The 20,348-nt window shown below is 39.1% G+C and overlaps 3 protein-coding genes across 6 annotated transcripts in view; 2 read left to right on the top strand and 1 right to left on the bottom strand.

The window, feature by feature from the left end:
• b4galt2 (UDP-Gal:betaGlcNAc beta 1,4- galactosyltransferase, polypeptide 2) overlaps positions 1 to 11,139 on the top strand; it is a 118,668-nt gene extending 107,529 nt beyond the window's left edge. The window contains exons 7-8 of one of the 2 annotated variants that reach the window (XM_066691808.1): positions 5,334 to 5,409; positions 7,780 to 11,139. In XM_066691808.1, the coding sequence (XP_066547905.1) occupies positions 5,334 to 5,409; positions 7,780 to 7,785 (82 nt within the window). In that variant the 3' untranslated portion in view covers positions 7,786 to 11,139. Of the gene's footprint in view, positions 1 to 5,333 lie in introns of both variants that reach the window. The other variant, XM_066691807.1, reaches the window with a different exon arrangement.
• On the bottom strand, positions 11,136 to 20,213 carry LOC136714360 (von Willebrand factor C domain-containing protein 2-like). The gene is made up of 3 exons (XM_066691809.1): positions 19,563 to 20,213; positions 13,501 to 13,630; positions 11,136 to 13,336 (listed from the first exon to the last, which is right to left on the bottom strand). The coding sequence occupies exons 1-3, from the start codon at positions 19,884 to 19,886 to the stop codon at positions 13,158 to 13,160; spliced, it is 633 nt and encodes a 210-aa protein (XP_066547906.1). The 5' UTR covers positions 19,887 to 20,213; the 3' UTR covers positions 11,136 to 13,157.
• Positions 19,170 to 20,348, top strand: part of ccdc24 (coiled-coil domain containing 24) — a 38,773-nt gene continuing 37,594 nt past the window's right edge. Inside the window, exon 1 of one of the 3 annotated variants that reach the window (XM_066691805.1) lies at positions 19,170 to 19,350. The gene's annotated coding sequence lies outside the window, so the exon portion shown is untranslated. The remainder of the gene's footprint in view (positions 19,351 to 20,348) is intronic. The other 2 variants (XM_066691804.1, XM_066691806.1) reach the window with 2 other exon arrangements.

Below are 20,348 nucleotides of genomic sequence, written 5' to 3'. Positions count from 1 at the left end.
ACTTATTTCCATACAGTGCATCACGCAACATCAATGACATTACCATAAGCAACTGGCATTTTTAATTTCATACAGCTTACACCAAACATGAGCACTGTTCCGTATCAAGCATTTCCAAACACAGGGATGTTTACTTCATTGATATGGGTTAGGCTTAAAAAAACATTTTCAGTTACGAACACTTGAACAACGATACTCCAAATTAAGCAAATTAGCAACACGGGTCCAGATTAATTCTTCAGTGTATTCGTTTCAGACATGCTGAAGTCAAAGTGTAATTGACACTGTGCTGCAGTATAACACTGGATGAAGACGGATAATCAGAGCTGTACTAGTGTCATAACTGCGTTTGATAAAAAGCATTTTTCAAGAGTTGAAATAAACACCAGCCGCTATACTTCCCTTTCCTACAAAACTGCTCTTTCTTCATAACCAGAAGCTCCTCAGAAACAGGTTGCAGGATGGGCAGTCCGGGCTACTCCGCCCCGATCGCCTGTCTGTACGCTTTCGACTGAACAGCTTCACTGCTTTTGCATGCGCTCATTCCTGTCACTGTAATTGTTATAGAGGTATAAACAGCGTGAGCATGACTGATGGACTGCAGCTGTGCTTTTTCCTTTTTTTTTGATGATTTGATTTGGTAATTTGTAATTCAGAAATACTGTTTTTGGCAGCTAAGCAAATTTGGATGTGGAGAAATAAGTGTTTTAACTTTGTGGTTCTATGGAAGTGCTTTATAACAAATGTCTGTAGGTGTTTATTTATTAGGGATTGTAAAATATGATTTTGTTAATTAAGGACATTGATGCATTAAGTAAATAGACACTTGACGTGCTCTGCCGGTTGGCTTCAACCTTTTCTGTAATGGACAAATTAACATTACTTAAATCGGCAACAAAGAGAAAAACATTTTATTGGGTTTAGTGTAAATTAGGACCATCTAGAAACAGGCATTTGAGAGAGCCATACCCAGCGTCTGGCTGCCCTGATTGTAGTCCTCCATCACAAGGTTGGTCAAGCAGATATCACAACATGATTATCTGATGCATTCAGGCCAGGTGAGTGTGTTTTATGCACTGCTTAAGCAGCACTTTGAGACTTACCTGTCAAGGAGAGCACTCCACCTCGATGACATGAAATTGAATGATCGATTTTTTTTTTATTATTATTTATTTATTTATTTATTTTTTTTTATGGTGGCCTTTTATTTTTGATTATTTCCATGGCAAAGATCCCACATTGCAGTAGCAATTTAGAAAACAATTATAGCGTAGCGAAATTGGGCACTGAAAGTTATAATGACTTATATTAATGGCCTTCAAGTCAAAGATGATATAAGGACGGATATGCAAAACCACAGGGTGGCAGTTAAAAAGCTTTAATGGGTTTGAGTTACATGGGCTTTTTACATGCTCCCATTAACATTTAACATTTCAGAGATTAAAGGCACTGAGTGATATTATCATTCTAATGAATACATTACACAATAATAACAATGAATGAACTCAGAAAGAAATCCAAGTGCATAAACTAATTTCCATCACAAATGGGAGAATCTGAAAAAAATTGAATGATTTTATACTGCTGAAATGAAACATTTTATTGAGAACCCTTCAAAAATGTGTCTTCTTTGCCATAGAATAAATGAGCACAAAGAGTTTATCTATCTTCATGACACAGGTGACTACGGGTATGTAGATGATGACTGAATTATGTTCCGAATCTTTTTTCTGAAAACTGATATTGCATTGCTGTGCCAAACCAAAATGCTTGACACTTCACATGCAAGAATATATTCCAACAATCAACATTCAACCAGAACATATATGCTTGTTGTGACAGTCCACTTATTATTACAGATTAGTTCTGTCTCTCTCTCTCTCTCTCTCTCTCTCACTCTGTCTTTCTGTCTCTCACTTTTTTCTGAAAGGTGACTGAGGCAATCTCAGGTTTTTGGTGATAAATAATTCATGGCTATCTGTAAGATTATATTGAGAACCCTATTCATAAACCTTTCTCTGTATTATTTATTTATTTATTTAAAAGGCTCTTTTGATGATCTAGATAAGGATTGGCACTTGAAGTGTCTCCAAACAGGGAAAAACTGATAGGGCATTAAAAACATAAGCACCCAAAACACTTAGAATAGTAAAAGCAGAATTTGAGGATTTGGTATCACGTCCATTTAGATTAAATTTCCTATAGTGTAGTTGATCCCGATTTTATGCGCTTGCACATGTTTGTGCATTTGATTTGCAGGTGTATAGATGTCCTACAATTGGCTAAAAAAGAAGGGTGTTCTTGCCAGTACACTGAGCTTCCTTCAATGCTGCCTTTCTGTGGCATCCGTTTGGCTCATTAAAGATGCAGGCACAATGCAGCACAGCCCTGGAAACGGCTCTGCCTTCATTCAGAGACGACCAACAGAACTGAGTCCAGGAACGTGAACTTGCCCACAATCCCCAGCGTGCTTTATTCACACCCAACAAGGGAGATGGGTCCTTTTAAAAAGGGAGAGAGAGAACTAATGGTTGTGCCACCGTAGTAGTTCGCTATTGGTTGCTGTTTTTCCATACTGCTTATGATATACTTCATTTGGCAGTGTAGTCCTGAGGTGTGGCAATGTTTTTGACTGCGTTTATATTAACGGATTTGATTTGTGTATGAGCTGAGGTGAACACAAACCATACCTTCTACAGGGAAAGGCTCGTTTGATACTTTAAAGTACCATCTAATTCCTGACTCTACTTAAGAAGCCCGACCTATTCAGAGACTGGCATCTCCCTGTATGTTTCATAAATGAAAACATTCGATTCCTTGCATTTATATGATGGATGTGTTCTTTCTGAAGTGCATTTCTCCCTTTTTTGTTTCAAGCCTGAAGGGTTTAAACTTTCATTACTGCAGCACATAAACAAGCCTTGCATTTATTTATGTATTTATTTGTGTGTGTGTGTATGTATTAAGTGGAACATTTCACGTTACTCCACATTCAAGCATTTTAATTATCTAATTGAAGTATAACAAACTTATTTTTGGAACTTATTTTTTTTCTGCTTTTCTAGATTCCTTGCTTTTGCTTTGCTTTGTCTCTATGTAAGATATTGTTGAGCTGTTTTAATGAGGCATTAAGCTTGCTAAAAGAAGCAAGGCAGCATTCATCAATATTTCAAAGATTAGTTAGTAATGCCTGCACTGTGGCTCATGAATATTAATTTACAGAATATGAGCCATTTTGTGCCGTAATATCATTCAATATGTATTCGTAAATCATAATCTTTGGACAGTGTAATAGCTTCCGTGGCTGCTGGGCTGATTTATTAGTGGGTACCAAAGATAAATCAGTGAAACTTTTTTCCTGCAGTGCTTAATGGGTAGCCCTGTCTTCTGTCTCTCCTGTTACGCGTTCTCTCAAAAAAGAAGAAGGAAAAAAGTTATTGCCCCTGGACCCCAAAGGAACAAGCTGATATCGGTTTGGTGAAAATGTCTTTGCTCCATGTAGGGTCAGTTTGGTTATTCAATTATTAACTTGTTAACTATATTGTTAGTTATTCAATACCGAGACTGCATATATAATGGCACTCTTAAGTATCTGACATAATTATTGGACACTGTGTGTGTTCCTTTTTGTTGTGATTTATTTATCTTATTATAGTATTTTTTATACCTTATGGAGATTTTGTGATTTAGAAGTTTAATTATTACCTGTATTTAACTTGAGCTACTTTGGAAAACTAGTGACATGGTAAATATTATTGCTTAGTCAAATCCTTCTGATTCACACCAAATATCAATGAGGAGAGCATAACAGAAAGAAAAACAATGACAGACAATAAAAAGTTGAGGGACTTTGCAAAGGGGTTGCCAACCATTACCATAGTAGTTATGTGTTTGAATACTCCTAATTATCAATTATTCTAGAAAGCTTTATTTTTTTGTAATTTCACACTGAAAAATATATTTAAAAAAAAAATTGGAGTACCATATTTTTAGTACTGTTCAATTTGAGGCTTACATGCCATTTAGTGACACACTGACATTCATATAGCTAAATGAATAGACTGATAAATCATTGCATGTCTGGTAGACTAGGAGATGTATCTTACTCTTCCTGTAGTTTGTCAGGGCTTACTTAAATGCTGATGGTGGCATCCTGTCCTCGAAATAAATCCTCCTCTTCCCAATGAGATTGTGCCCGTTACTGCAAAGAATTATGGGAATGCAGTTCTAGATGGTTAAACGGATAATCAGGATGGTTTCCCACAGTTGCACCTCTTCTCCAGATGCGACCAATCTTGGCCATGTCTCTCCTGCACTCTCACTTTTCCAATCTTTTGCTTTTTGTCCTCTATTTGAAGCAGATGAATACTTTTTATTAAACGTCTCGTCTGACTGCACTCTCTGACAGGGGTCTGACCTCAGCGAGTGATTTGATTTGAAGTCCTAATGAACTCTACCACTGAAAGCCTTGGTAAACGCATCTTTCAGCAGAGCAGAGCAGCTGGGCCAGGATGTGTAAAGGAAGGCCGAAAATTATTTTCTTGTCATATCTATATATGTAGTGAAAATAGTGTTTCCCACGTCTGAGGAGATCTAAAAATAAAGGATATTGTCTAAATAATAACATGACACTGAAATATCATGACAGTGCCCTTAAAATGACCAACCCAGTAACTCTACTAGGGAGACAATCTCATGTTTGTACATGAGTACATTTAAAGGAGAGACAATGCTCAGATAAATACACATGTAAATAAACAATGGACGGTCCTGAAATAAGGTAATTCTACAGACACTAAATGGTAGTAATGCATTCATAGTGCCATCTGTTGACCATTCTGTGAATTTTAGTGTGCATTTGGTCCAGCTTGCCTGTTTGGTTGCAAGTATCTTATTGATCCATGAAACTTGTCCAGCTCCTCCCTAAAGGATCCCAGTAAATGACAGAAATCACCTTGATGTTCCCAGCTCAGGAAGTGCCTCAGTCTCTCCTCTCAAGGCAGGTTTTCTGAGGTTTACTGCAGTGTGGTGCCCAGTAAAAGATGGCAGCATATTTCCCACCTTTACTTGTCACAAACACAGGGGACAATGCTGTGTCACAGATTCCCAACAAAACATTCAAGCCCATTTAAGACCGTTTTCCTCAGAAAGCTAATTTACGCATCACATAATAACAGCTTTAGTTTCTGTTGAAAAATGAAAGGACTTGTATATCAATGGACTACTGTGTTGCCATTGGTGATCACTTTATAAAATGTAATAGTGAAAGAAGAAAAAAGGTTAAATTGCACTGTACGATAATAGTAATTGTTATTTTTACTTTTATTTTTCAGGTTCAACAAAATTCAGAACACAAAGAACACAATGAAGCGGGACGGCATCACCTCGCTCCAGTACCGTGTTGTCCAGGTCACAAAATACCCTCTCTACACAAACGTCTCTGTGGAGATCGGCAAACCTCCCCCCCGGCCTCCGAGAGGATAGGGCAGCGCCTCACTCCCATCACACCTATACACGCACACACCCCAACACACACACAAGGCAACACTTTGGCAGGACCCTTCTCTCCCTCTCTGCCACAGGTCCAGTCAGAAAGGGAAGCCTTAACCAACGTCCACAGATCTCACTCCTCGGGGCCCCGTGGCCCCTGTGAGAAAGCACTGATGTGCTTCACAAGACCCCTCAAGGCCCCACTTTGATTTTCTTCTCCAGGTCTGGCTCTCTTTGTGACGCCTGTCTTCATAAACTAACCTCCTAAAAAAACCTAATAATAAAAAGCTTGTCATACAGTGAGTAAAGCCTGACTGCAGTGATCCTGGATTCAATGTATTTATTTATATTTTTTACAGAGCATATGCTGTATTCTGTTGTAGCCGTACAACATCAAAATGAATCATCAAAGGCATTGCAGACTCTTATCAACTTTTTGTTTTTATGAAAAGAAAAAAAGAAAAAAAAACAATGAGCAGCTAGATTGTCATATTTTGTCAGTGTAGTTTTGCACAATGTTAATATGTATGTGTATAAAAACAGCCTGGGCATAACACCAAGACCAGACTCTTATTTGTTTCTATTTGGAGCAAATTTTATTTACAAAAAATACAAACATACATGCATACACTCACACACAGACACACATATCACACAAATAAAAACACACATAAAATGAATGTGTACCTACAGATGCTTAACACAGATTTTTTTTTTCTGGTATCATTATTACTTTTATAGACAAAGGACAGGAGCTCAATATCTCTGAAAAGTGTTCAACAGAAGCCTTTGTGAATTGACTTCTTTTTCCATTGAATCTGGGATTCGGCCCAAGAAAACTGACAGGTTTTCAAATGAGGAGTTCAATCTGCCAGGAAGCGGAGCACTGATCCAAAGACTTAGTGAAGCTTACAGGGCTGGTGATGAGGAATATTAAAAGGCCGGAAGACTGGAAAAGCCCAATTGACCAGCATTGTAATTGCCACACACAGAAACACTGGCTGAATAGGCCTTTTTCATACACTGCTATGCTGCTGAAGCATGATTAGAAATGGCTCTCTTACAGGAGTCAAAAGACTGTTGCCCCCCTCGGCATTTGAGACTCAGAAGACTTTTGAGTGATGGACTGATTGTACTTAATAACACTCAATGGAATCACAACACACTGTATGACAATGGATCTCATTAGCCAGCTCTGGATGGATTTTATTACTTGCGGAGATACTTTTTTTATATTTTTCTTTGTTTCCATTTTATGACACTATTTTAACAAACAAAACTGCTTAAACGTCTTAAGTACGCCTTCTTTCTTTTAGACTTTATTTCTTTTCTTTTCTTTTTTGTACTGCCTAAACACCAAACTGATGCCTTTGGAATTTTTATGAGGGGCAAGATTGGGAATGCTGCATTCTGGGAGATTTTTTTATTAATGTTCCTGTGTGTAGTGAAGTGATGTGGAAACCTTTCTCTTTTGTACTATTAACGGTTTTCCTGGCTTGGCTCGAAACAGTTTAAGTAATGAAAAAAGCTTTTCTCTTCTTTGGTTTAGTTTTAAGAGCCTTTTAAAGAATGCTTGTTTTCCTTTTTTAATTTGTTCCACTCCACATTTTGCCTCTTTCCTCGTTCCCTTTCTTATCTCCATTTTATGTCATTACTCCTATCTATCAGCTCCATAAAGTAACTATTTGAGTACATTTATTTTTATCATTGAAACGATGCTGTTTTCATATCATAACAGATTCTTTATAACATTACATTCATAGTTCATTTATAGGAAATCCAAGGATTCTTTCACTGTATTTAAAAAAACTAAATGTAGTTGTGTATTATTATTTGTGTGTGAGACGTTAAAATCCCTTGGCCACAAGAAACATATTGATAAACATATCTATAGCCAGAAATATGGTTTTAATCATGAATCTAATGACTTTTGTGTGGTAAAGACTACTCAAAGTGGGTAACAAATCCTCAAATTCTAGGTGATTGAATTCCAGGTTACAATTTGTAAAGCACATATTAATTCCCTGTCAGAGCTAGTTTTAAAGACAGGATGGAAAGTAACTTATTAAGTTCCCAAAATCCCTGGAACATATTTGGTTTAAAAATATTGTCTCAGGCACCAGACAGCCCATACAATTTCTTACCAAAAAAAGGCTGGATCATATACTAAAATATAGATATAATTTAAGACTTTATTATTTGTCCTATAATATATTGAAGGAGGGTGGCCTGGAGGTCAGAGTGGACAAGAGATGAGTTTGTGTTTGTTCTCCTGTCCCTTCTTTATAGATTTAGACCTTGGAGTGAAGTCGCCCGTTGTTCACTGGAAGAAAGTGAGTGTGTAGGTTTGCCTGTCAACCGGTGTTTCTGCAAGAGCAAGGCTGTTTAATTCCCAGTGTCGGAGAACGGCGTCCGAGAAATCCAGCACAAATCCCTGCCAAGTTAAGGATATACCACTATAGGCGAGTAATCGACCATCTAGAAATTTCAGACCCTTGTACAGTAATTGCAGCCTGACAGTATTTCAGACATTCCTGGACATGTACTTTGGAAAGGGCACTAGACTCTCAACACCCTTTTCAGTACGAGGCCCCGTTTATAAAGCAAATCTCCTTCATGAAAATATGTAATGAGACTTTGCTGAAGGTTTGGTTTAGCGGAGGTGAATTCATGTGAGTATTTTCCAATGTATGAAACTGTTGAAGCAGCAGATCTGTGAAACATTAAGAGATATTGGATTGTAAAGGGATTTCAATATTGATCACATTTAATGGTTTATTTATGTTCTATCCTTAATGAAATTCACAGAACCCCCCCTGTGCCCAGGCTCATTTGCCCCAATGTCAGGGTCAGCTTGTTACTTAATCTGCAAGGCTTTTCATAATTACCTGAGAAACACAGCTGCTGTGTTATCTTTTTATGAATTAAAGGCTTGTTTATGTCCCCTGATTATGGAAATTAAATGTTTTAATAATCATCAGCATCATCATAGTGTTATTATTATTACTATAATTATTCTTATAATTATTCACACATTTAATATGTTTTCACAAGGAAAGAGCAACTTTATACACCAGTAGATGATTAATAGAGAATAGATTGCTTCTACTTAAATACTTCCAGTTTTATTATACATTTACTTTATCAAATCAATCACAAGCATTATATAAATAAATTAATGGATGAATAAAAGCAAAATTTAGAAACAAATATGAAATATAACTGAACAGGTTTGGGTCTATGATTAAAATAAAAACAAATATTTATTAAGTTGATGCTTTGTTTATGAGCGTGCACAATTTTTATATTATGTATATTTTTTATCCCTGCAAGTAAATAGTCTGATTTCAGTGATATAAGGTTTAAGCTGCTTAGCAGTGGAAAAGCCAATATTTAAGTATCCAGTATTTAGTTAACTGTTTCAGTATCACTAATACTGATAACGCTGTCCATATTTCTGTCTATCTACTGTATACTAAAACATGGTATCCCTGCTTTAATATAAATTAATATAAATTCAAAAAAATGGTGTTGGTGTTTTATGGCCTTCATTGCTGTGGAATTCGAATGAATAAACCTGAATCTTTACGGGCTATTGCAGTTTTCCAAAATAACACTTTGAACTCTGTCTCTATTGTTGTGATATTGATTGGCATGATACTTCTGTAATATTAATCAGAGTAAACCTCTGATTGTTAATCCATACTGTTATTATAAAGTCATTCAAACCCGCCGTGTTTTCGATTACATTACGTTTGAGAAAAATGACTGTCGCTTTTGAGAGCTCTGGGTTTTTTCCCATTCCTCCCTCAACATGCTCTGAAATACTCAATTTGTCCACTAGCAGGTGATTTGACGTGCCAGGACTGTGCCGGCTCTTGCCAAATAAGACTGTTAACTCCCGTCTTTCACTCGTATCAGAGTACCATTGCCACAGGTGTCTCTCAGCAAATGCAATCTGAAAACTGTCGCAAGGCTGTTAGTCAGAGGAGATGAATTAAGGAGTGGAGCTCGAATCCGCAGAGCGACAGGGAGGCGGTGGGGTGCTTCCCTTGGTCAGAGTCTGGCTGTGATCTCTGTAGCACCGCAGATTGAGCAGCATGGTGCAGTACTTTGTCATTTTAAATGGGTCATTTTGTAACGTCATTGTTGGAAAGTGTTGCATACTTGTTGCACCTCCTCAGTGCTAATATAAAGGCCCTTGAACAGATTAAAGTTAGGTGTTTTTTTTTTTTGCAGAGATGACTGTGGGCACAATGTAGACATTAGTTTCTTGATTTGATTGGTTGAAATGTCACAATGCTCAACATGTTGTCTTCTGTGGGAGTCCTTAGTGATAGTGTATTCAAGGACACAGCCGGGAAAGCGTGCTATACCCTGCCTTTTTATATGGCACATTTCTGAATCTAATTGACTTAATGCACAAAATGCTGATTAAAATATTTTCTTTCTTTTTTTAAGTGCTAATCTTAGGGAAAAGTCCCGTCTTTATTGCAATAGCTGACTGTGGCATGGCCATTTCCCGTGAAGTCCTTGGGTTTATCTTCAAGGATGAGATGCTCCAGCATTTGTAAGATGTTCACAGCAGAGCCGTTCTGATTCAAACACAGCGATGCCATTCGTACCACTTGGGGGATAGGTTTTAGTTTTTGGTGTTTTGTTATATTGTTTGTTTCCTTGCCAAGATTTGCCAAATGTGTAGCGGTAACATGTAAAAACAATGTCTGGCTAGTTTGTGCAGTTAAACCTGGATTGTGTCGATCCTGTATTACAAATTATTTATATCAAACTAATCTCAACCCCAAAAATGCCCGTCAACTGCACATTCTTATACCTGTATTAGAGCGGAGAGAAAATCTGATTTTGGAAACCACGTTTAATTACTGTAACATTTAATTCACTTTTTATTTCTTTATACACACTATCAGAGGGTGTCTCATGGTTAATAAATCATACATTTCTGGTACTCTTCCAATGAAAGACTGTTTTGACACATGTACAACCATTTTCTTTCCAGACGTCCCTTTATTTTACCTCATATTGAGTTTTGTTTGGTGCCCGTAGGATAACTAACTGGAAAATATGGACTGCATACTTATTTTGCCATTATTTGAAGTATGAATGAAAAGTAATTTACCAGTACATGTCTCTGCAGTTTTTCCCCGCCAACTGTATCTGATGTACCATTGATTTTAATTATATCCTATGAAAGCAAACAAAATGGATGCTAACCACGTAGTAAATGTGTTGCTTCTTATCATTTTAGAAATTTTTCTGTTACTGAGACCCAGTTCTGCATCTACTGCTTTCTGAAGCATTTCACCCCACCTCCCTTTTCATCCATTAATTTGTTGTTGTTATTAATAATAATAATTAATTAATAATAATTTCAAAGCTCTATCAGTAGAATATTTGTCCATTTCCTCCTGAGTAAAACAAACAAACAAAAAAATTGAGGACAATTTTCTTTTCAAATGCACATATACGGATTGCCTTGGGCTTAAGGGTCTGGGAGCATTTTAAAGAATTTACTGTATCTATCTAGGTTTTGTACATTGAATGTTGAAAATGTAAAATCTTATATAGAATGCATAATGTCATATCAAACCTACTTTTTGTATACAATCAATAAATAAGAGACAAAATATATATTGTTTATTTATTCGTTGACTTAAAAGTTATTACAAAATCAGTTATTGAATGTTTGAAGGGTATGATCTACAGAGAAATGAAGATCAAGAGATCAAAATTGTAAATTGCAAAACTCTCCTGCAATATGGTTTTCTTTCCATCTTTCCAGGTATTCTTGTACAAAAGTAAGTCATTTGTTTATCAACCACTGTAACTGATCTTGATCATAAGTTTATCATACATATAATATGGCTATTTTAAGAAAATGACACCTTTATATATTTCTTAAGTAAGCCTGAAATAATTTACATAACAGGCAAAACTACAGGAAACACTTTAAACTGAATTTCATCCAAACCAAATAAACAGCAAGAAAAGAAGCTATATCCGTCTATTTTACCCACTTTTCCCTCTCACGATTATAACAGAGCTGAAAATACAGGAAAAACACCCTTTTTTATAATTGATGGTTATCATTGTGATGAGCCTATTTTTTAGTGTCCAAAACGATCAGATTAGTGCTTAACTACAAAATGAAAAGTAAAGTGACCAGAGTGTTACAGATAAGTGATCATCTGAAAGTTAAACATTGAATGGCGAGTCGTGTGGAGACAGTACCATTAAAACACAGTACAGTACAAGATACTTGATCTCATTGTTAATGAAGAATATAGACTGTACACCTGGGGTCAATTCTAAATATGAAATCACACAAAGGATACAGATTAACAAATTACCTTTACCTCACAGTTCTGTCTCGATCGTTGAGGATATGAGGGAACGGGCATTTTAATTTGACACTAATTTTATTCCCCCGTTAGGCTATTCCTCCCAGATGATGGATAAAGTGAACCTTTTCTGTCCCATTCAAAAAGTATCCGTGTAGCAACTAGTAGCTTATTTTAATTCTTGTTTAATTTAACTAACATTTACAGGTTAAAAATGTAAAAGATCCAATATAAAATTCTGCTTCCATTTCTAAATGCAGGTTGATCTACAGTACATATTTTTGTATGTAGCTTTCAAATAAGTGAATAATTATATTTTAACTAAATCTCTAATGTATTAGACTATATTGCAATAACATATTATGAACAGATCTGTTAAGAGAGATGTATGAAAGATTGGATTATAACAGCCAATTGTCTGTGGAGCAGCCCATGCCAGCATGGAGCCGTTTACAGTATTTTACTTTAAATAAACCAATATTAATGTTCTACATTACAAATATCTAATGGTTTTGACAGCTTTCTTTGCTTTTAATCAACATTTACAGTAATAATGATGACAATGACTGACAGTGAGGAGCAGCTCATATAAATTGATATTATACCTAATTCTGCAAAAGACATTCCCAAACTGGGTAATAAATGATCCGTTGTGGCAGAACATTGTGTTAGCATCATTGTTCGGCATGCAGACTATTTCTACACAAAATGAATGCCCAGAGATTGGGTATTGTGAGTTTTTCTATCTTTGGGGAGAGTCTGTGATTTACTCTTACTCTTATAAACTTTTATTCCCTATTATTTCATGCATATATTCACTGTTTCAGAAAGATGACGGATGACTTCTGTCATTAATGTTGATGCTTTGTTCCCTCGAATGTGATTATGCGCTGGGGATGGGTGCAACAAAAGCAAACACATTGTACCTCATAGATTTTGTTTTTCTTTAAAGAGAAAAAAAAAAGGTAAGAAAAGGCCATTTATCTTTATCTCTGAAGATAGCAGATGTTGTCAGCAGGATGAAAAATGGTACCACTGACAGCGCATGTATAATACCATATGTTAGTTTTAGGTGATGGAAATAACAGAATTTATGTCAATGATTGAGAAATAAATGAAGCCTGGTGTTTCTTTAACCCGCAACTGAATTCTCACAACAAACAGAGCTAATTCATACAGGTTTGATACCATTAGTGTGACAGCGATTACCGATGCATCTTTTTGCTCGAACGTTATCGCTTAAAAAAAGAAGAACCCTCTGAAGTCCCAGTTATACTCTCACGCTTCAGCAGGTTTCCCACTGCCGCCTCAGTTGTGCCCGTCGAGGGTGCAGTTGCGCACCTGCATACACTTGGCCACACGGTTGCCCTCCCAGTAGCCAGCTTCCTGCCCGTCATGGCAGCGACACTTGGTGCACGAGTCGATCCACACAACCTCGCCTCCTGGGATCACGCGTGTCTGGGAAGCGTCGGCGTAGCAATTTGGTCCTGGTATTTGGGAAAAAAGGAAAGAAACATGAAGCTCAAGAAATCTGTGGCCGACTCCGTCACAAGTACAGCCTTTCAGTGACTGTACCTTTATCGATCATTATATTATATTTTACATTAAACACAAGCTCTTGTAACTTTCCAAGCACGTGTTCCTCCCTTACCTTCCCTGCACTCAGGACAGCACTTTCCCTTCTGATAGACGGGGTTGACGCAGGCCGGGGGGGCGCAGTCGGCCACCAAGCAGCGGGCGATTCCGTCTGAGTCGCACGTGCACTGTTCACACTCGGAGGGCTGCAAGAGGGCACAGAGGACAAGCTGTCAGAAGAGCCGCTGTTACTGTCACTGCTGCAGTTAGAGAAGGATCCTACAGCAAGAGCTAATAGGGTACTCGACTCATCCCTCGCTGCAGTGCAGTGCCCTCTGGGGTGGCATATGACAGCCACTTTGCTCCAGCACCTCAACTACACTGCAGATATGGTAGACAAGTGAAAAAAAGCTTAGTCAATTATGCTACAGGCTGGAATTCAGGTCGGGCAGATTGTGAAATCCTGTACTGAACAGCCGGTCACTGTTCTGGGCATGTGTTTCCAGAGGGAAGAGCGCCCCCTCCTGGTCCACCAGCACCACTTAAAGCAGCTACTTCATATTTTCTTATGCCCCATTTCCAGTGGCCTGTCCACGTGCACCTCGGCCTGTCCGTTAGAGTCCAGGCGTTTCCACTGTGGCTCAGGTGCACCTCTGCCTGTGCTCAAACTAGTTTCAGGGGGTACAGGTATCGCACGAGTTGAGTCCTAAACTGATCTAGGTGGAAGTACTGAAGTAGCAGACGCAACGTCACTGCATTGTAAAATTGTAACTACAATAATGGCGGCCACTATTGATCCAAGAGATGCAATAGATTTATTTTTGTCCAATAATTAATGTTTGTTTACCTTGGGAAGATGATACATTAGAGCGCTTATTAATGTCTGGTAAGAAAGCGCCTAAGAAAGCAAATCCAAGAATGTGATTTGACCATGAATGTGATGTCTCATGTTCACTTCCTGTACCTAACAAAAATGCCAACGCAGGCAGCCATGTTTAGGTGCACCTAAGCGTGGACAGTGGAAACGGGGTATAAGATCTCTCACATCCTGTGTGATATAGTATACTTATTAACTGAAGCTGTGTTGGATTAAACCCAACCTTCAATGCAATATAGATTTATTTCAGGTCTGTAGGTAGGTAGAACCTTTCTTTTAGGTCTGCACACTCTTTCGGTATATATAATGCACTTTGTAGCTCAGAGATCAAGAAACATTTCTAAAAGCAATAATACCCATTTGCTAATGTATACATACATTTATCCATCAAAATTAATACATTTCCTGATAACTGAATTTGATTTTGGTCTGCTTATCATGACCACACAGAGACTTCACTATTAGAACATAAGAAAGTTTACAAATGAGAGGAGGCCATTTGCCCCATCATGCTTGTTTGGTGTCCATTAATAAGTGATCCAAGGATACTATCCAGTCTTTGCATTGTACAGTCTGAACATCACTGCCCTTGTTCTCAATTCTACACATTTGACAATATTCCCTAACATCCTGTTTGCCTTTTTTATTGCTTCCCCACACTGTTTGTATGGAGAAAGTGAGGAGTCCACATAGACTCCTAGGTCTTTCTCATGCGTTACATCTAGTTCTATTCCTCCCATAGTGTACTTATAGTGGACATTTTTGTTACCTGCATGTAATACCTTGTCCACATTGAATTTCATCTGCCAGGTGTTGACCCACACCTGAATATTATCTAAGTCCCTTTGAATAGCCTGTGCTGTAGAGATTGTATCTGCCGATCTGTATCTGTATCACCTATTTTAGTTTCATCTGCAAATTTGACAAGTTTGCTAACTATCACAGAGTCCAGATCATTAATATAGATTAGAAAAAGCACAGGCCCTAGTACTGATCCCTGTGGAACTCCACTAACAACCTCACTCCAGTTAGAAGCGACTCCACTAATCGACACTCTCTGTTTCCTATACATCAACCAGTTCATAATCCATCTACTTACATTACCCTGAATGCCTACAGTTTCCAATTTGAGGATCAGTCTTTGGTGTGGAACCTTATCAAAAGCTTTCTGAAAATCTAAGTATATCATATCATATGCTTTCACGTGATCCACAGCTGCAGTTGCATTTTCAAATTCTAATAGATTAGTAAGACACGATCTGCCACGATCTTACAACGTCATAGTCACCCGCCAGCACTGTGGCTTCTAGGTCTAACATTTTGTTCCTTATACTCCTGGCATTGAGGTACAAACACTTTCCTACTAGTAGTTTCCCTTGGTTTTGTTTCCTTAGTAGAACATCTCCCATTGTCAGTGCTCCCTGCCCCCCTGGTCCCTAGTTTAAAAGATTCTCAATTTCTCTGCAAATACGCTTTCCCAATGCATTAGCCCCCTTCTGTTTAGATGTAGACTGTCCAGTTTGTGCAGGTCCCATCTATCCCAGAAGAAAGATCAATGCTCCATAAACCTAAACCCCTATTCTCTACACCAAGATTTCAACCACGTATTATACTTTCTAATCTCAGCCGGTCTCCCTGGCCCATTGTGCTCTGGTGCTCAACTGCCCTCCCATCACCCTCGGAGCTGTCACTGTCCAACTCGGTGTCCAGCAGTTGGAACCTGTTGGGCATTTCTAGCTCTTGGGATGTTTCTAAGGCTTGTGTGGGCCTTTTCTGCGGTTACGACCTACTGTAACCCAGCAGTTCTCTACGCTGTCCAGCTCTGAGGTCTCAACTCTCCTAGGTTTTGTTGTGCACACCATCTCTCTCATGGACTGATTGACTAATACTTCTATATCACTAATACAGCGCAGATCAACAAGTTGAGCCTCAAGATCACGGACCTCAATCTCTAGGATTTCAACATGCTGACAACGCTCACAAATGAAATCTTCTAGGATGTGTTCATCCAGGAAGGCAATCATTCTGCAAACCTGACACTGTAGTGGCCACGTGAGCTTCTAAATGTTAGTTTTTTTAGTCTCTTGGTTCATGTTCCCTAGTCAACTGCTTAAACTTTGTCTCAGAGAAACAGCGCAGCTCTTTCTCAACGGCTGCTTTAAGTAGCTTTTGTCTACCTGCCTCCAATTGACACCTAACTGGCTCCATCTGGCTCCACCTGGAACAGAATTCCTGCTAGTTCTTGACTAAATCACCTTTCTACTACCTGTTTACTTTCACCAACTCAGCAGCTGAACTGAATTGACTTCAAGTAAGGCAAACTGCAGATTAACTTCAATTAAGACAGTTAAAATGAGGATGCGAAGACTGGTCTGAAACTAGGAAAACAACAAGATGGCTGCCTCTCACCTGTACTCTCCAGTGTCTGTCTGTGGCATCTTGTAAATACTATTAAGCGTATAGACTCACCTTTGGCAGGTAATGAATAAAAATAAGCCACCTGTTCCCCAGTGCCATCAGTACAGTTCTCTCTTTGAGTTTCTATAACAGTGAGAAACCACTTCCCAGGGCACAGTGATGTGAGACAGAAACCAGGACTGTTAACTGCAGCTCTAATTGAAACTGAGAAACTGAAATCTGATTGTGGCTCTCAGCGTGAGTGCAATATTGCTTGAGGGTTTAATTAAAGGGGACTAAATGGATTTCTTTTTCTTTTTTCCTTAACTTGTACTGCATGAAAATGGATACCTGTGGTTGCTTTACAAGATCTGGTGTATTTTGTTTTTTGGTTAATGTTCATGTTGCTTGGTAATGCTTTATTCCCCAAAATAGATTTTCCATAATATATTTTTTAACACAGTCTGCCTCGCCTTAGGGTTTTCCCACACCCTTGGGGTGCAGTGAGGGCTTGCTTATAGTTTAGATTTGGTTACTTTCAAAAAGGCAAAATTCCTACTTCCTCTATAAATGTCTAATCTAATTTTTTCTCCAAACACCTTTCTAAGGCTAACCCCAGTGTAATTCCTAAACCCCAAAAACAATCTCCACCCTTAACTGATGCCTCCAATTCTACTGTTAAACCCAACTGCCTACTACTATGTAGCAGGTGAGAGGTTCAAAAGAAAGGTGGATTAGGCAGCAGAACATCAGAGGCATAGTTTAACATGCAAAGACTTGGTATGAATTTAATTTGATTGAACACAAACAACCAGACAAACTAAAGAGGCTGCCAACAAAAGTATAAACAATTAACTATATTTTCTATCGCACTAAGTTCTGACAATCAGGCACATTAACACCATCTCCGCGCGTGGTAATCTATGGATACCGAGGTTTGATTAAATGGACTGTAAAGAATACCATCAATTTATGCCCCATAGTCCTCTTCCCTGCTGAATATATCGGAGGCCTGTAATTATCCCTACAGGGGCTTCCCATTAAAAATAATAACTGAATCCAATTGCAGGCAGCTATAACCAATAAAGCACATGTCTGTAATAGTTCCCCAGAATTGTGCCTGTAGAGCAGTTTTGTGTACTGTATTTACTCAAGAACTAATTTAAGAAGACACGAAGGAATGTTATACAACACTGCAGAATTTAATTTGCTTTGTAGTGCGTATTATGTCAGTACAACAGCCACATTAAGATTTTGATGTGTCGTGAAGAGGAGTTATTTTTGTGTCGGAGTTCTGTGCTTAGAGTTGTTCAGCCATTTCTGGTGATTACAATAATCCCACTAGTAATTTAACGGCAGGAGAACATGGTACAGTACAAGCAATACAGAACCTAATCGTTTTTGTTTAACAGCATCATGATTGCACAGTCAGTGGACTCAGTGGTACATTCTTCACATAATAAAGCACAGATGTGAGGGGAGATCCCATACTTTGAGGTCAATTGAATTGATCGAAATGGCTTTAGATCACAATACAATAAGGGTACATTTAACTAAAGCATGGCCTTTGTGTATTTAAGTTAAGTACCCTGATATTCTTAATCTATTGAATGCTTGATTTTTTATTTATTTAGTATATAGCACCCTTCACTGGGTACAAATTGAAAAGAAACAAAAAGAAACAAATGAACCATTAGGCACAGAGGAGAGAGAAACAAAAACCCCTACAGGGTGGCAGATTGCTATAGGAGAAAATAAATCTCTGGGGCTCCACGGCTTAAGGCCTAGGCCTAATGGTTGCTTCCACTCCAGGCAGTATATTGTATCTCCATCTCTTTACAACAAGTTTAAAAAATACATGAAATACACAGCTATTTAGTAGAAGTTCAACATTTGAATTTAAATTGAATATTAGGTTATTTAATTTATTTCAGGCAGTAGATAGAAGTGTATAGTTTACTCTGCTTTCCAGCTAAATTAAATGTATTTGTGAAAACACTGCAACTTCAGGATTTCACCAGCAGATGGCACACTGAACACATTTATTCAAATCACTTGTAATTCATTCATCCATTACCAGGTTATTCAGGCAGCTGTACGTTTGATAGGAATGGTTGAAATCCATTCAAGTTTCTGAAGTTGAACTGCATTTTCGTGAAACTGGGTGAGTATAATACCCATCAAAGAACAGGGTGACAGACATCCTGGGAACTGAACTTTATTGCCCCTTTTCTTAATACCCAACATTGAGACAATTATCACCTAAATCCCAAACTGCAGAAACAACACTAATAGAGTTCACTTCCTTCTGGGTGCAGGTGCAGGTGCAGGTGCAGGTGCTGCAACGCAAGAGCAAACCGCACAGATCCTGCAGAGCAGCCGCGCCACAGTGCCAACCCCAGACCTGGCAAAACAAGACCTTACTACAGTTGCACGACTGTTTTTGCAACCTCTCTGGCCAAACACTTGCTTCACACTGTTCATGTGCAACTATTTGCAAAATCAGTTCCACGTGTCATTTGTCTCTGAACTGAAGAGATGCAATGAAGAGAAACGAGTGGAGGAATCCGAGCTGGATGCTTACTTACACACTTACACACCGCTTGTTCTTGTTTAAATTAGATATCATCTTTGGGGGAATGTGATGCAAAGGTAAGGTAAAAGTGAGAAAATGGTTCAACAATGAGGTTGATCATATTCATTTAACTGGGCAGATCCATTGAAACAGGTCTATAACTGGATGGATGAAGTAGCCGATCAATCAGTTCCCTCTGTCTGCACTTTGGGTATAAGTTGCAATGAACTGAAACTGTGGGATTGAAGTACCATCCATCCCGGTGCATGACTATGAAGGCGTCGTTTACCTGGAAGTTGTGCCCCAGCTCGTACACGTCGCCCCGGTACTCGCAGCCGATCTTCTCGCAGCGCGGGCAGCAGTCGGACGGGTAGTGGCTGACGTGGATGCAGGCGGCGGGCAGGGCGCTGCACTGGCTGCGGGCGCAGGCCGGCCCCTCGGCGGTGCACTCGCACTGGGTACAGTGGTCCGAGTCCGGGAAGTACCACTCGCCCACGTAATAGACGCTGCCGTTGGCCTCGCAGGTGTCCACTTGTCCGGCCACCGAGAAGGCGAGTCCGCCCTGTGCGAGCCAGGCAAGCGCCAGCAAGAGCGGCGCACCGGGGCAGCGCATCCTCTCCGTCACCAAAAACAAACCGGTTTGAAATGCAAGGCAAAGTGCAGTAGGTAAATGTCTGCAGTGAAACTTTTTAAAACGGTGCTGGTTCCTCCGGTGTCTGTCATCCGAATCGGAACAGGCGCGGCGTCACACTCCGCTTTCTGCACATTGTCACGACACGCATCTTTATTTCACGCCGCAGTCTTTGCATGCATTGATAGCTTCCTCTTACTGAATAAAACGTGAATCAGGATGTCAGTGAAAGGACACTTGTGCGCTTGTTTGAACAGTTGCCCTTTACTGAGCGGGCTATCGGGGGCAGCCCGCAGATGCGCTGTGCAGTTTGCGCAGCCGCAGAGGTGCGTGGGGGGCTGCAGGGGGCAGATTGCGCACGCAGGAGCGCCGGGGCAGTTTTGATTTGAGTGAGGTGTGTGCTTGCTTTGCTCTGGCCGATGATCGGTACTCACATCATCCCTA

Source organism: Amia ocellicauda, chromosome 19 (genome assembly GCF_036373705.1).
Source record: "Amia ocellicauda isolate fAmiCal2 chromosome 19, fAmiCal2.hap1, whole genome shotgun sequence".
Taxonomy (NCBI): domain Eukaryota; kingdom Metazoa; phylum Chordata; class Actinopteri; order Amiiformes; family Amiidae; genus Amia; species Amia ocellicauda.
Note: the sequence above shows the minus strand (reverse complement) of the source record. Positions and strands in the feature narration are given on the sequence as shown.